Source organism: Cygnus olor, chromosome 3 (assembly GCF_009769625.2).
Source record: "Cygnus olor isolate bCygOlo1 chromosome 3, bCygOlo1.pri.v2, whole genome shotgun sequence".
NCBI lineage: Eukaryota > Metazoa > Chordata > Aves > Anseriformes > Anatidae > Cygnus > Cygnus olor.
Window position 1 is genome coordinate 100,610,962 of NC_049171.1, and position 18,312 is coordinate 100,629,273.

Sequence of the window (18,312 nt, forward strand, 5' to 3'; positions counted from 1 at the left end):
GAATTATTACTAAAATCTAAACAGCAAAATTTGGGAGAAAAAAAATATTATTTAAGACTATGTTTCCTACGTGGTTGTTTTGGAGGTTCCTAATTTCATGCTATTTTCAGTTGTGTCCAGTGCCAGGACAAGAGGCAATGGGCACAAACTGGAACACAAGAGGTGCTGCCTGAACACCAGGAAGCACTTCTGTGCTGTACAGATGAACGGAGCACTGGCACAGGTTGCCCAGAGAGATTGTGGAGTCTCTCTCATGGAGATCTTCAAAAGCTACCTGGACATGGTCCTGGGCAACCTACTCCAGGTGTCTCTACCTCAGCAGGGAGTTGGGATCAGATGACCTCCAGCAGTCCCTTCCAATTCTAACCATTCTGTGATTCTGTGAAATCTTGCAGGAATATCAGAATTCAGGACTAAGAAACTCATTTCAAAGTTACACTGAAGGTAAACTGTGCAAAAGTCAAGAAAAAAAAAGTCGAAAAAAAAAAAAAGAGTACATCCTTATGTAGACAGAGTTTAGGGTTCAAATTCATTCTTTTGTCATCTGTCAAGGGATTCTTTGAATCTCTTCTCAGCTTAACTACTAGGGACCCTACTTGGGACACCCGCAGCCATCAAGCCTATTGGTTCTGCAGAGATGGTAAGTAATGGGAGTGCTGGAGGAAGATCTCTCCATTCTTCAGCCAGTCTGGGAGCTAAAACAGACAGCTATCTTTAGGTCATATGAAAACAGTGCCTTAAGTTAGGATAAGCAGTCTGTTAAGGTGTGCAAACTCACACATAATATGACTATTATTATTTAATTATATTTTAGGTCAATTTCTGTTAAATCAATTTCTGTTAAACTTAATTACATCCCTCTATGGCTTTAAACTGGGGCAGCTTCTATTAAGTTTACTTTCTCCTGGGGTTTTCACAGTAAAGACAAATGATAAAGGTCTGGCTACTAAATGAGGGCAGCTATTAAATAAGGACGGCTTGTATTAAAGCTGAATGGTAAAGATGTGCCTATTGGTTGAGAAAACCCCTTAGTAAGAGAAGTGTCTTGCATTGAAAAAAAAAATGGAGGTGGAAGGAGGAGAGAGAAGGCAACAAACTCTGTTCAGCAATTCATATACCGGGTTTTAAACTAACAGAATGTCCAAAATTCCACAGTAACTTCTTGTGAAGTTTCTCTTAGACAGAAGGAAGTGATTGGTAATTTTATATAGCCTCCTCCTTAATGAAAAAGGAGAAAAATAAGCACAAGTCCTGGTTCTGGAGACCACAAGTTAAAACTGTACCTTGAAAGCACTTGCAATGTGATTTCAAGTAGTTGTTGATAAATAAAAATTCTATCATCATTTTTATAGAAGATTGAGAAACAGATTAGGACTGCATCATAATTTCAGAAAGAATACAGCTTAAACTTTTAAAGTGATAAACTTTGCATGTGTATTTTGTTGTTTTTTCTTTTTTTGTGTGTTTTTTTTTTTTTTTTGTTTGTTATTTCTTTTTATAGCACCCAGGTTTTTAAAATCAGTTTCTGTTTTACTGTGGTTCTAGTACTATTTGTGGAGAAACTAGGTTCTATACTGGTACTGGCACAGGTCTAAAGCATATATTCTTATGAATGAAACTGTAAGACAAATGAGAAAGCAATTGCATTGCTTTGCATATCATGCTTCTGTTGTTTTGTGGTGTTCTGGAGGTGTGAAACACTCAAAGGCTGCTTAATCTAAGTACACAAGTGTATTAATGGCTCTGTCTGCCAACATGTAAATTTCCATAATGCTGAAGATGGAATAAAACACAGCCAGTTCATAAACACAGTCCTTCAGTTTCAGACAATTCCTACTGGTTTTTACATTGAACTGTTGCAATAATTTTATATACACATAAATGGTTATCAACAATGAAGTTATACTCTTCCACTTAATGTGAAGGGGGATGGAAACATGCAGAGAATCCCTCCTCCACCTTCAGTATTCCTAGTAGGTGTTTCCTACTCAGGGCCACCTTGGGGCCAAAGCAGTTGGAAACAACTTAGCCCAATGACAGGAAAAATCTGTTTGGCTGAGGGCCTACACCTGATCTTCACTAAGCATCTGTTAGATTTAATCAAAAGAATGTAGAAGATAATTTACATATTAGTTTTCAAATATACTCCAGCAAAGAATTACTGCAGCAATACTTGATTGGACTTGAGAAGACACATTTTTAAAAGTGAAATGATATTTATTCTCCATTTGATCAAATTCCCCATACAATTCATTTTTATCTTCATTTTTTTAATCTGAAAGATTTTTTTTTTCTGAAAGAAAAATATTTCTGTGAATTCCAGAATACAGAATTCAAACTGGCAGAATATCAATATACCTGTAAGATACCAAGTAAGAGCTCAGGCCAACTTTGACACATTTTCATGTACTTAAAATTATACTGTTCACTTTATCTGTTAAAGAAAAACTGCACAAAAGTATTTCTTGACTAAAATACCTACCCAATACATATGCCTTATGTTTTTTAATGAACTGAAATAAACACTATGGAATTTGATGAACATGTGAAAGTACTGAAACACAGAAATATTTTTGTAGTCCTCCAAAATCACGTGTACCCAACAGAGATCTATTGTGGGTGTAGAGAAATAAAATACGAAGCTCTCATCAATGTGTTCAGTACAGCAAGAATACTACTTGCTGTCTGGTTCTGTTTGCACACATCAAAGGTCAATCTGATGACTTATGAGCCTTGTTTCAGGCTTAGGCAGAGAAAGTGAGAACTATTATGAGCACAGAAGCAGTTTGTGTCTCTGCAGTTCATACGTTAATATTCGTTTTAGACCAGAAAAGTTATGGCTTTGTTTACTTTCCCTGATTTAGTCTAGTTTTCCCCAGATTTTATCTTTTCAAGATGAAAAACAAATTCCAAGGAATTCTAAACAAGAAGATATGACAGATTTTTTTGAAGGTACTGTTGAAGAGATGACAGATTTTTTAAGTTTGGCTTTGCTGAGTTGTGATCTAACATTCTACATAAAAATACATTTAAATGAACAGTAATCAGAGACTATGTGTAGACAGTTATCAGCATGTTTCAATGTGATGCAGGAGTTATGACACTATGACAAAGAGGATGTAGCAGCAACAATAATAGCGGAAAAATAATAGAAATTAATAATTAGTGTTCAAAAAAATTTTTGGTTAATTTGTGTTTTACATATAAAACTTACATATGCTATTTTCTGTAACAGACTTGTAGCTGAACTGCCCCTGCCATGTGAGCTAGATGAGACTTCCAGAAATATGACTTCCTCATATTTCTCTATTTCAAAAAGCAAAGATTTGACCTAGGTTTCTGTACAGCAAAAGCTGCATGGATTTTGTGCAACACTCTTTCACTTACACTGAGAAAGTAATACTTATATTCAGCTAGCGAGTGTTGTGTCTGTGTTTCCTCTGTTACCTGAAGAAATAGTTACGTACCAGGACATCAAGTGAGCTAGAGGGATATTACTAAACTATTTTAGAAAGCTTTCAACTTAAGTACTGGGAAAGACAGGGGATATTTCTCCTAATAGAGTAGGAGTAGGAGCATATAGTAATAACAGTTTTAGCTAGAAATCTAACAGGGGAACCTGTACTATAACCACAAGACAATTCTCCTTAACCATGTCCACACGAGGTCTTTCACAAGGCCTGAGGGCTCCACAGAGAGTCTTTAGGCCTGAAGAGGTTCTGATGTGCTGCGACTGTTCCAGCACTTAGGCCAATGTGTACAGGATTCATCTAAGCTTTTGCTTTACACGCATGCTCCCCACAGAGCAAGCCTCTTTGCTTTCTAAAATAGCCTCAAGTCTGCCTTCTACAGTGTACAGTCACCAATAAGACAGCATGAGAAGCAGGGATCCCAGCACAGCAGATCTTTAATTTTTTTCCCAAGTGATTGCGAGAATTTGAGCAAAGGCAAATAACAATTAAAATCAATTAATATTTATACTATAGCTCAAATCATCGCTTTTATGATTTGTCAATAATCAAATTTAAAAAAAAAAAGCACAAAAATCTCTTTAGTTTGAGCATACTGGAGGAAAAAAAACAGTTCAACAAACCATATTTAGAACATAACGATTGATGAATTTTGAATATAGGTGAAGAGACAAATTAAGCTGGTATAAACCCAGAGTACTTCCAGTTCATTCAAAGAAATTAGAATTCATAACAGTGTAAATAAGAACAGAATGTGGCACAACACGCACTGGCCAAGAATTAAAGAGAACAATGACTGAAATATATGTATATTTTTGACAATGGAAGGGATCCTACAGTCAAATAAATAATTCAATTACTGCCATAAACTTCTTACAAATAAAAGAAAAGGAAATTAATTTTTTACCACATACAGTTTTTATCTTTACCTGACAATCTCATTATTCACAGAAATGGCTTCCAGGTATTTCTTCAGTGCGTAATAATTATGGATATATTTTCGGACATAATATCCACGCCATCTTTTCTGGATCTACAGGAAATAAAAACTTGTTTAGTACATTTCAAATAGAAAGTTTCCATGCATATTAAATGTCTGTTGTATTTCCCAAGGAATAGCATGTCCTTAAAAGTGATATCAAGTAGATGCACCACTACATTTCAGTGAAGAAAATGTGGGTGGGATGTAACATGTTGTAGCTAAATGGTATTATGAATTTAATATTAAATGTCAACATTAAAAAATAATATCAGATTTTAAACCACAGTTTTTGCTTGGGTATGGCAATGAAAAGAAGTGTCTGCTGCTGCCAGAATGATAAAAAACAACTAACAGAAGTGGTACCTATTTTCTAAGGCACAGAATACGTTCCTTATTCAATCATCCACTTCACTAATATCTTCTGTTACACTCTCTACTATGTGCTCTGGATATGATCTAAACTGAATGGAAGCCTCCCAGTAACTCAGTGAATAAGGCTTTCTGAAAACATCATTTACAAATTGCAATTGTTTCATCTCCCATGTAAGATGATGTGTGTCTATTTGTTACACATTAATTATAATCTTCTATACAAAATACTATTCCTCCTGCCTAACAGGAGGAAGTGGAAAAGGAAACCTTTTTATCTGTAGCGAGTCCTGAGATTATAGTAAGAACAGAAACTATATAGTGTCCTCCACAAAAAAGGATTTAGTCTGATGCATTATAAAATGCATCAGTTTAAATAAAAGACAGTCTAGCCAGACTCTCCTTAAGAATTTAACAAAACTGTTTAAACCTTTTCTCATAGTTGAAAATTCTAATCATGATATTTCTGAAATGAAAGAGGTTTACTGGCTGTTTTGTGGGAAGGTTAAGGAAGCATTAATTAGGTAAAGAATTATCATTACTGCCATTTAGCTAGCCATATTTATCCATATGTACTGTATCACTTGTCCTGATGCAGGAGGAAGACACAATGACACTTATCAGTCATGCTGAAGGCTGTTTTCAGTCCTCATTTTCTTTCTTGTAACAGTTCAGTATATTCTAGATCAGTACATCTGAAAAATAGACTAATGATCTTTTTCTCTGTTCTCAGTCTCTATTCCTCTTTCTTTACATTCTTCCACACTTGAACTTACCTAGCTACAAAATATTCTTTTCTTCCTTCTTTGCATTGGTTCTTTTTTTTCATAATGTATTTCTAAATTAAGTTCTCAATTTCCATATTCTAGTCTGCTTTACTTTCATTCCTGCTCCAACCTGCACCTCTTGACTTTTATAGCTTCGAAATCTTAAGAGGCTTATCAGCAGAATGATAGAATCTAATACACTGAAAAACCATGAAGACTGAGGTTTTACTGTCTAGAAGCAACTCCAAGGTTAAAAGCTACCCAGCTTCACCAAGTGCATTGAAAAAAAAAAAAAAAAAAAAAAGAATGTTCAAATTTGCCAAGAGCTCTCCTTGTCCTGTGGACTTCTGGCTACTAGACTTTTCAAGAAATTAAACTCTTTGCTGTATCTACAGGGAATGTTTTTCTTTCTTTTCCTTTGCATCAACTTTTCTCTTTCCTAAGCTATGACTTGGTAAGTGGAGTAAAATCCCTTTTTTTGTTGTTTTTGTTTGTTCATTTGCTTTATCTTTCCTTATCTCTTATTCCAAAGAAACATGATGTAAAAGAGGCAGAAAGAGCACAATGTATGTGTTTGAAGAGCATCATGTGTTTGAATTGGGAAGAAGGCAAGGAAAAAAAGCTGCCCCTTGCCCAAACTTCTAACCAGCCTTTGCACTCAGCAACTGCATAGCCTGTATCTTTGAGTCTTGGGAGTGCTCTTAAGTAACAGGCAAAATAGTCTCTACTCCTTGCACTTCCATTGCAGTCCAACTCTGTACCACTAGCTATGATAACTGACAAAAGTTATATCAGTTTTGCAACTGCTGCAATTTCCTGAGCTGAAAACAGTAACATAGTGGAGCCGCCTATATGAAGCCTAACTAAGGGTTGCATTCTTTCAAACTCTGGTACTCTCTGGTACCATTTTTCAATCACGGAAGCCAAAACTATTGTTTAAAGTAAAAACTGGCATTTAATCTAAACCGATGATACCTGGTGGTACGATTGTGATTACCTCTTTATCTAAGATTTAATAAGCATCACAGAAAAGCTTTCAGCAAGTCTTTGAGTGATATGTTGCCAAGAAAGTAAAATGACCCACTAAAGCTATGAGGAATAATAGGATATTTACTTTTAGTGTTAGCACAGCTTTCTATTTCCCCTTTTTTGCATCACCATCTATTTCTCATCTTCTCAAACAAGACTCAAAACTAACACAAAAAGTTGGTATTTCCTTTTACCTATGTGTTGCTTATTTGCTTTTAATGAAAAAGGTTCATTCTCTGGACATTGTTACAATATGAATAAATAATAGTTATGTGAGCAGTTGAACATGGGAGAAAGAAAGGTTAATGCTAGACATGCTCCTTTTCACAAGGTGGTAGTAAATTTCAGTCTTTGCAGCTCCCTTTCTCATACACAAGTGCATCAGGTTAAAAAGGGATATAGAAAGAGGAAAGAATGAGTATGCCTTCAGAGATCTGGGATTAAGCAGAATCCTTTGCATGTGAATAAGGATCTTAGCTTTGTTTCTCTGTTTGGCTTCAATATTTCTCAACAAGAGCAACTTGGCTCCCATATAGCTGTGTGCTCATTAATGCAGGATTATGGTCCCTTTGAAACTCTTTCTGACAGTCTTCACCTTACAGTTATAAGTATAGTACTAGATATTTGTGGGTTAAAGGATCAAAACTCAAACTGAAAAGCAAGGGGTAAAATTGTATAAAGCTATAATTACCTCCAATGGGCTCAGTGTACCAATTAAATGCCACATTCTACCTTTATTTACACCACTTTCTGTCCAGAATGACCTCACTGACTTCAACAAAATGAAATATAAGTAAGAAAAACTGCATTACGTCTCAAATTATTTTATGCTAGATTTCTGCTTCACTAATTACTTGTGTCAGAGATTAGAAGACTGAAGACTAATCTCTTTGGAAAAGAGCATTTTACACAAAGATCCTGATGATGTTCTTATTTGCAATGTGAAAGTTCTAAATGTTTGCTTTTATAATGAAGTGTAATGTGTTATGACAATATTTCTTTTTAATTCCAAGGTGAATGTTTTAAAAATTCTTAGGAAAAAAAGAGACAAGTGTGTATGCCCTTCAAAGTAATTAGCAAGTTTCAACAGTGATTGGTACGAAACAATTATTGTCATTGATCAGCACTGAACAGATAATTTTAAACAAAGTCATTGTGTGCTCAGCAGATTACAGCTTGTTAACGGGCAAGTTCTAAATGACCTCTTAAGCTAGTCAAATCAATGATGCATATTCCTCATTAAGTAACATCAAAATGTAAGTGGTCTTATAAATAATGTTTATTTTAAGCACTAAAACAAATGGCAAAACCTTGATATATCAAAAGCCATCTGCTCGTGGAAATATTTTTTTCCCTGGGATTACTTTTGCAGCTGAAAATTTATAGCACCTTAAATCTTTTAGGAGAGAGAATCATTTTGCAATCTAGTACTCAAAAGTAAAATTGATCAAAACAAGTTCTCTCTTTTAATTTACAAAGGTGAAATTGATAGTTATGGTTACAACTAAATGCAATACAGGGAGACAGAGATGTAGACTGACTCCAAAACTACGAGCATGTGCACACCCTCAATAATACTTCTAATATCAAAATCAAAAGTGCCTATCTAATCAGTGAGTAGCAACTGGAATAAACAGTTCAATAATACTGTGAGGCAAAACTAAGTGGTCAAATAAAAAAAAATACACTGTTATTTTTCTATTTTCAGAATACTTCAGTGAATCAAGTTCACAATGTGTGAATGAAAAGCACTGTTGGCTTAGGAAACTTAAATTCTGGCCATACATCTTCCATGCACAAAGCCAATGGGCCTCAATCACTATTGTCCTGCACCTTGGTTAGTTCTTCAGTAACCAGATAATGGCAAAAAAACACATTCAGTATTTCAGAATGGTAGCATTTAAAATCTGTTCTGCAGATATGGCTGCACAAGATTCAGATAAGAGGAGAATTGGATTCTGACATTTGCAACTAAATAAAGGTCTGTTCTCTTGTTTTCTACTGATTTAAATTTCCATTAAAGAAAAGGACGACTGAAAGAATGGTACTTTGAAGATTTATATCACCTAATGATTCAACATTACATTTCCATTACAAATGAATGGGAACACATTCAATTTCTTTCAAAAATGAAAGACCAAATGCAAAACTCCATTTGACTAGAATACATAATTACCTTTGAAATTTGGTCTTCAAGTGTCTTCTAAAAGTACACAGCCAACTTCTGAGAGATGGCTTGCATTTCGTGTTTTCTCACTGATTTCAACTGTATTAGTATACAGCATTTATCCCCTGTGGAATACTTTCAAACCAGCTAACAAAGTAATAAACTAAAGCAATTTTGCATTTCTGAGCAATTTGATTGCTGTAAAACACCTTCAGATCTCTAACATACTCTAAATGTAAGATTCTCTTTTGTGCCTTTGAAAAAAAAAGAAACAAGTCAAAAACCTGTTGGGAACCTAATGACACATCTCTTGACTCTGACTTATCTGGGAGACAGAGAGACCACAAAATTAAATTTCATTCTGGGCATCTTCCTACTTCACAGAAATTTCCCTGGCTTACTCTCCATCCTCACCACATCCCTACATTTGGTAGAATTCAAAATGTAAGATGCCTTGCCTAAGGAGATATAAGCCACTAAAGTAAAGCAGTTCTTTTTCACAAAACAAAAGAATTAAGGAAGGCAAAAAGATTTCATCTCAAGGATTATCTCATGTCCTTACCTTGTTTGTTTTATTTATTTGCTTAAGTACGGTACCAAAGTTCAGGAAAAAAAAATGCTAATTTTATTTAAGATATTTTGCAGTTTGCCCCACAACAAACTTCATTTGCTGTATATTTATTAAAATTCCAGAACTGCTTACAGTCTTCTTCATCTAGCAAAAATCACTTGTAATATCATCAATGAGATCAGTGCAGTTCCAAATCTATATTTAAGCAATGAATTTGTCCTGTGTGGTGTAACTCTTTTCAGATTCAATACATCATTTTTAATGTACTAACAAAAGGATATGTACCGCTACTTCAACGAACATTAAAGTCCTATTGTTTGTCAGAATATTAAATATATGTCTACATTTGTAAGAATACTCCCAGATAGAATGTTTGTTTTATCATTATAGTATATGGTAAGGTACATTGAACATTTAAATGGCGCAAGGCACACACAAATGCCTTAATTTCAGCTACAGTTTTCAAATATATCCCAGACTACTAAGTGTAACTTTAATTTTTAACTATGTACTATTTCCCGCTGTTGCCATCAGCATATCAATCAAGAGTATATTATTCTGGTTTGCTCATTTTATTAAAAGCAAATTCGGAGCGCAATTGACTTTTCATTTGTTTAACAAGTGAAGAAATATTTACCCTGACAGCCATTTCATTGTAGAAATTCATCTTCATAATAAAATATGCTGTCTGTGAATCAAGGAAAAAAAAAAAAAAAAAGATGGCATATATTTCAGTTACACAAAGACAGTGCTCCTATTTTTACATATAAAAGATAAGAATCTTTATACATAATACATAATAAGAGTTCTAGGCTTAGAGAGAATAAAATCAAACTTTGTATTGAAGAGATAGGCTTCCTAATACATAATGCAGGCTTAACCAGAAAAATCTATGGTAGTCAAACTAGGAGCTAATGGAGATATATGATCATAAAATGCTCTCCGCTGAGTTTGATAATCAATGGTGCTCTACTGAGAGTAGAATAACAAAGCAGAAATATTCACAAGTGCTGGTGACACATAGTATTGTATGATTTATTCACTGGGGTTCTTTTAGCCAAAACTCACAGAAACATAAAAGGAATTCATATTTCAAGACGTCTGGTTTAATGAAAAATTCAAAGAAATGCTGTCTTCAGTCGAAATCGTTCAAGGATATGGATGCAGTGATGGAGCAAAATTGTGCCTTCCAACCATCTGTACTAAATGTTATGTACTTAGCTGCCTCCTGAGTAATCCTCGGGAATTTTGTTTCATTTAATATTCATTTCAACATCATAAAATCATAAATACAATGATACCATGTTATAGTGAATCCCCTGATATAGAAAACATTTTCTGAAGTCCTGGTTTCCTTCCAATAAAGTAGAATTCCTCTCATAGTGAACGAATCCCCTATTATACTAAGCAATCACTTGGCAGCATAGGTTATTTTAATGGATACATCACTTTAAACTAAGCTTTCACATCTGTTCCGCCCTCTAATTACAAATGCAAAATGAACATAATTCACAATTGTATCATAAAAAGTAAAATATAAGTACTTTGAATGCAAGAGTATGTCCTTTATTTAGAACAACATGCAGCTTTTATGTGTTTCTCATGTTTTAGACACAAATCAAAGGCAAAAGTGCTTTCCCCTGATATAGTGATTTTCTCCCCCATGGCAAACAGGAATTCTCTATAAAAGGGTTTCACTGTAATTAGTGTTATTTGAATTGCCTAGTCTGATCCAAAGCAAATTGTCTGTGGAGAGCAGCAGGACTGGATTATTTATCAACAGTCTGGGCAATTAAGAAACAGTTGGCTGCAATATGTTATTTACAAATGAACACAATGATGCTACTTCATTTTAAATTCTCTTTCTTCATTACATTAAGCAAGGCATAATTCCTGCAGTTTAATTAAGGTACATTTTAAATGTTCACTTTAATATTGTACCAATCTACTAATAACAGATACAGGAGAAAAGATATTCCCTATTTGAAAGAAAAATGCAGGACTGCTAAATTAAAAAAAAAAAATTACTTAAATATATACACAAACACAAGTGCATTATATATATATATACATACATACATATATATGTAAGAGGGAATCTCAGTTCCAAAGGTATGAATTAGAATAAATAGTGGACCCTATCTTCACTTCTCTCAGCGTAAATGTTTTCTAAGTGATGCTAACTGTAGATATTTGAATGAAATAATGGTTTCCAGGTCTAGGTATGTGCTTAAACAGTTCAATTAAAATGATATAATTTTGCTTTGAAGCTCATCTTTTCTTTCTTTGGAAGAGAATGCAAGAGTTTCAACACTACCGAATAGATTCATTACATTTTTAATGGAGATTTCTAAGCTTAAAAATGATCACTGTATTTCTACCCATCGGTGATTAAATTAAACAATCTCACTCTTTTTTGTTCATTCTTCTCGTATTTGAAGGCTGTGACCACTTTGATCTGAATCCACCCTAATTCACTGAAGACCCTAACTTGGAGGACTATTGTTGTTATGTTCCTTATGTCATCAGTACTGAAACAGGGAGATCACCTTCCCACAGAACTTGGTGAAGTGCTGAAGGGCTCTGCAAATGCATCTCCCTATACTATTTACAGAGGTAGTCAATGGCAACTAGGTTCCTAACTCACATACCTCATTTAGGTGTGACAAATCTGGGCCTTATGCTACCACTACTTGACATGGTCACACATAACAGAATGGGAATTATACATTCCTGCTTTTATTCAACACTGCTCTAAATGACAGTTCAGTCAAATGGAGCATTGCTCTTACCACTTTGTCTTACAACCTTACCCTTGGACACAGCCAAAGTCTGTGTTGCCCTCTAGGTTTGTTTGCAAATGGATTTGCCCTCTGTTTTCTAATCTTATCATGCACTAAACTCTGCTACCACAAGTGATGGACAATGTATTCATCCCTATTCACAAAAGCATAGGCATAATTTAATGCTTAATTCAAGTCTGCATTTATGAGCTTTCCTAGTAAACAAAAGATTTTTTCTAAAACTGGGTCCCTATTGTCCAGAAGACACTTTCTCATGTCCACTTTTCTCATGTCTAAGTGGAATTTCTTGGATTTCAGTTTGTGCCCATTGCCTGTCATCATTTCACTGGGTGCCAGTCCAAGGCTATGTTGCAGGCTGACTCTCTGGGAGGAATTATCTCACCATCCAATCCACACGCACCACCACCACTTCCAAACTAGGTAGTGCTTGCATCTATTTTGATGTTTATATATGTCTCTCTACTAGTTTACTTTAATGGCTATGATTCCAAAATATATTTGAATCTTTTGTGTATAAACTGCTGGTCATTTAATCTACTTTCTCATTTTCTTACTATTTAAAAACACATTTGGGGATAACTTACAAGTGTGTCCTGATCATGATTAGCATTTTCTTCGTATTTAAACAGATAATACAAGGTAACATTTCAAAGGAGAAATAGAAATTTGATTGAAAGTAGATTTAAAGAAGGAATGAACACGTGGTCAAAGTCAACATGCACTTTTTTATAGAGCAAATATGCATTTGCCTAATTCCTATTGAACTGGGAATTTAAAACTGGTTACTGAGTTGAAGCTAAACTATTTAAGATGATTTCAAACTATGTGCCGTAAAACACTCACTTTCTACAAATGCACGTCCTTCCAAAGTGAGCTGAAAATATGCCCATCATGAATATCACCTTCATATACCAATGAAATGTTAGAATCCCATTTGCCTTAACAGGTGATTTCTTGTCTTTGAGAAGTATTAAAAAAGGAACATTGACATACAGTTTGATTCGTGTTCTGGTGTTTGCCTGGTTTTAAAATTCATCCTTTCCTGCAGGTATTACAAGACTTTCAGAACCCAGTACTACCAATGTAACTAAGGCATTAAAAAACCTATAGGAACTCAGTTTTTAATTTTAGTTTGGTATCAATATTAGGAATCAAACTTTTTTACCAAAGCATCTATAATTAGAATACAGAAAGGCATGTAATTTCGGTCATATAAGCACTATAAATACCGGGATTGTTTGACTTAATATATTTTAAAAATCAACAGAAGCAGCACTAGAGGAGTTACAAATTAAATACTAGTAGTGATGCACATATGGACAGCCAATCTGATGAGCCTCAGCCTTTGTTATTTTCCGCATCAGTACCACTCACATTTCACAATTTTGAATATAATCATTAAAATGATTTATTATCAAGTAATCATGAGTATTTTGTGCATATGCTTTGCCTTGTTTGCTGGCAGAAGATACCAATCCAGTTATTACCATGAGAAAAATTTAAAGTGACCAAATATTTTTCTATTTAAGAAAAAGAAAACACAAAAAATTCTGTCATGTCAAGTGTATTATTGCATTTCATCATCAGGAGTCATTACAAGTGTTATTAGCAAGAGTTCAACACATATTAATGGATCTTTTATCTTAAAAGCTCCATTAGGCTGCTGAGAAGGTTTTTGTTTCATTTTAAAATTTTCCAAAATTCACCCAGTTCATTAAAAAATTAAAATTCACCCTGTCGTTGAGTGCATAAAGATAGGGATGAATATAGGGAATGAACTTGAACTTTGTATCTAAATCCAATCTGAGAACATACAATATCGAGTACAGTAGTCGAAAGGGACAAAAAGGTGCCTTTTTATCTGCTACTTGCATGGCTTTCACGTTGGCTTCCCATCAGGCTGTGCTATTTAGTCCTCTCTAAAGAGATAACAAGCACAAAATGAAGACTTTGATGGAAAAGATGGTTTTCTATACTGATTGTACAGTTCATAAGCTTGCTGATGAGATTCTGTTTCTCTAAAGCTCTGGCTAATACTAGATAAGTGCCAGTATCCAGAAACTGGATGGATTTGTGGTAGGATTCAGAACGTGTTTTAAGTGGGTTTGCCCAATATTTTGTTGTATGTTATTCCACAGAACTTCACAGTTGGCAAGGGCTTGTCAGTTATGTCTATTTGAATAATAGCACATAAACCAGGCTTTATTACATAAAGTCTTTCTTCTTTTTCTTTTCAGAAATATATTTTAAGAATGGAAAGCTAAGGAGTTTTTATGATGTTAGTTACCTTGGCTGGGTTATTATAGGGAATGTTAATTGGAAAGACTGTCTTAAAATGTAATGGGCAGATTATTTTTAAGAAAAGAGTACAAAAGAATAAAGAAATAATAAAGACATGATGTAAAACAGTTTCCATATCATAGATACATGGAGAGGTGGGACTTCTGTGAGTGACCTTTGAAGTTCCAAACCCTTGCTTATAGCAGAGTTGATTAGAGCAAGTTGTGCAGGTCTCTGTTCAGTTGGGCTTTGAGTATTTCCAAGGACAGACTCCACAGACATGGCTTGCACTCTCTGGACAATTCATTCCAGTATTAGACCAGCCTCACAGTTAATCAAGCCTTATTTTTAAGTGGAATTTTATTTTTTCCAGTTTGTGCCCACTGCCTTTCATGGTTATACCACAGGTTGGCCCTCTGGGGAGAATTAGCTTGCCATCTCATTTACTGTCTCACTCAGAACTCTGCAATGGACAGTAGGCATGGTAGTGATGTATTCTTTTTGTATCTTATCTAGGCATGACCATTTTTACAATCTTATTACATAAAAATAAGTCTCTGAAGTGACATCATTCTGTTTAAAATAGGAAAATGATTATTATTAACAATGAAATTAGCATTTCAACATGGCTGCATGGATGCTTTCTTTTCAGTAACAAATTTTAACATTATCATGTCTCTCCTTTTCTACAGAAGGTTTTCTAGATTAAACTAAATTTCCCTAAACTCAGAGACAATATTCAGTTAAGTCCCCCTCCCGTTTGTTGTTGTTGTTGTTTTTAAAACAACAACAAACAAAACAAAAGAAACAAAAAAAACAATCTAATCCAACTATTCAGCTATCTAACTTGTATTCAAAAATAAGAGCGTTTTAGAAGATGGACTGAAAACCACAGCTTGGAAGGATGATTCATAATTAAGCCAGGTAAACTGGAAGAGGTAAAACTTTTAATTAGGTTACTGATAGATTGGGGTAGGGGGGTGGTGGTAATAGATAAGCTTTCAGGCACACAACTCCTTAGGCTCGAAAACATAGGAGGTATGGACTTTAGCCTGTTATGGCTCAGGTTTTTTCCTTGTGCTTGACTTGTCTGTTTTGACTAAGAACAGCAAAATTCATCAAGAATAAATGACTAACAAGTAAAAAATATTGTAAAATATTAACATAAATTGATAAATTAGTGAAGCTAACTACATATTAAGAACTTGATTGGTTTATGTTAAAGACAAATTAGCTCTTTCTTAATCTCCTAAACCTGTTAACAAAGGTTTTAGCTAGTATGCTATCATATAGTTTTGCTATCTTCAACTCTGTCAAGGGAATTAGATTGACTGTGATCTGCTGTGTGCCTTAAGGCAAATCTCAAATACTTCAAGGTTCATTAAGTAAGAAATTTAAACCACTAAAACATAGAACAGCAGTATATACAGACATAGGTTTATTTTATTTTCAGAATTAAAAGTTCTGCCAGTGGGAAAAAAAAAAAGTCTTGAAAAGCTCCAATCCTGCAATTAGCATCATGCAGGCAGGCTTCTGCATGAGCAGATCTTATTGCTGGTTTGGGAACAAATACTCCAGAGCTGCCAATGCTTCAGCACTAACTTAACTTGACCACCATGAGTGGGCTTACTGAAATCAATGGCACTTTTCATGATAATAACAGTTGAGTATGTGTTTGTGTATATCAAGGATCAAAGTTTCAGCTTTTTAATTTCAATGCAAATGAATGAATTACTTCATACTTATTCTATAAATATGCAAACAAGATTTTTAAAACTAGTTTTCTACCTTCACTATTTTTCGGAAGTATCTTCTGCTTTGATAACCTCTCCACCGCTTCTGTATACAAATCACCATTTTGTTCAGATGTCTAAAATGAAATATATTAAAAAGAGATTGTTTTGAAACATTAAAATGCAACTGAAAATACATTATTTCCTATCATTAAAAATAATGTATACTGTATTATCCATACTTGGACACAGGATATAATATCCTGCATTACCCATATCCAGGCTGGACGGGGCTTTGAGCGGCCTGGTATAAGGGGAGGTGTCCCTGACCATGGCAGGGGGGTTGGATTCTATGATATTTACTCCAAACAGAAGCCCACAGCAAACATACTTCACACATACATATGTGTATATATGCATGTATATATATATGCACACACATACACGCTTCTAAACTAATATTTATACATATACACATACATTGTTTTTGGAAAAACTGAGTTCCTGCAAACATTCTTCTATACTATTCCAGGTGTTATTACAAAAAGATTTATGAAATAGCTGTAAGAATGTAATTTACAAGATAGATGACTTTAGGAACTCTTTTAAGCAATTTATCTGACCAGTTCAAAATCTATATGGGGAAGAATTCATACCACCTAACTATGAACGTCTAATTTAGAAGCCTTGTAGTACAGCAAGAGTCACTCAGTGAAGGAAGGCCTTTCCAGCAGGTGATTAAAAGCAGCTAAATGTGAGGGTAATTCAGAACACTCACAAATGACTGTATTGAAATTGTGCTCCTAAATCCATCCATCTTTGGAAAGAGGACGCTGAGCAGGAGCACTGTACACAGTGGCAGAGAAAATCAGCTTCTACACTTAGTGATTTACTTCTTATATGCTCCTTATGACTACGTTGTTCTTTTTATGTTACAAAAGTCAGATATGCCATTAATAAATACAAGTATGTGTTTGGAAGAGCAAAGTTCCTATCAAATAGGTTGGCAAAGACACTTGGGATTTCACTTTCTTCTGCAGCATGCTGTTGTTACTCATGTGCTGGAAACAGAAGGGGATTACTTAATCTTCTCTGTCTTTGTAGGGGCTTTTGACAGGGATGGTGTAGCTGATATTCCTTGGAGGGCTGAAATACCATATTTGTTTGCCTGCTGAACACATGCGTGTGATGGCTGCATCCTGTGACAACACGCTTGAACCAGCAATGGACGATAGATTAGCAGTGTTTCTTTTTCAAACAAGTGCACGTGTAGGCCGTAGCCATTGGTCTTTCAGTGATTAATGTTCTTTAGCCTAATAATTCTTTAGGCTTGATACAGTATATCTGGGTGATACAGAATGACTTGTGACAAGCATGAGGTTAAACTAGAAGACACAACAATCCCTGTCCTTCACAGTCTTAAGTTTAATGAAGATAAGGAAATTCAAGGAAATGAGTTTGACCAATTGGGCTTATGACCATAAAAAATGAATGAGGGTCTTCTGGGTGGAGGGACCAACTACAGTGCTTCCAAAAATATGTTGTATATGGCATTTTACAGAACAAAGTAATTGCTTATTTTCTTTGTTTTGTAAGTGGAGAAAAATATGTAAAGAAAGATCTTTAAACACGACTTGTTCAAATCGAGCTGTGGAAGTTAATTTTCCGCAGTAAGAATCCTGTTACCATACACTCACTAGGCAATTTTTGTCTAAGGTCCACAGCAAGAGAGATAAGAAAAGTCTATGCAAACAGCTTATCTGGAGAACGTTATTTTCTCCAGTCATGTCAAGATCTCTTAGACAATACTGTGTATCTATTAGTATCTATTAGCATAGTGTTGGTGGGACGGCCAATTATATTCTAAGAGTTTGACTTATGAAGTGGTATCAAAATAAGTACTTGTTTTCTCATTGAAGTTACGCACAGATAATAAGAGAGTGGCAAAGGTGCCCTGCTGTGTATTCACCATAAATGGTTCTCTGTTGGTTGTGTATCCAAACTGGTTATTACAGCGCTTTTTATGTGAGGTTTAGTGGTGAGTACTCCTTCTGGGAGCAGACGGGCAGATGCTGATCTCTGCTTTCTGGGGACAGCGACAGGACCTGAGGGACCAGCATAGAGCTGGGACAGGGGAGGG

General features: G+C 34.9%; 1 protein-coding gene across 3 annotated transcripts in view; it reads right to left on the reverse strand.

Moving 5' to 3' along the window:
- Positions 1 to 18,312, reverse strand: part of SPATA17 (spermatogenesis associated 17) — a 100,320-nt gene that overhangs the window by 76,119 nt on the left and 5,889 nt on the right. For all 3 annotated transcript variants that reach the window (XM_040551402.1, XM_040551403.1, XM_040551401.1), the window contains exons 3-5: positions 16,228 to 16,309; positions 9,993 to 10,043; positions 4,400 to 4,503 (exon numbers count right to left, since the gene is read on the reverse strand). In XM_040551402.1, coding sequence (XP_040407336.1) covers positions 4,400 to 4,503; positions 9,993 to 10,043; positions 16,228 to 16,309 — 237 coding nt within the window. The remainder of the gene's footprint in view (positions 1 to 4,399; positions 4,504 to 9,992; positions 10,044 to 16,227; positions 16,310 to 18,312) is intronic.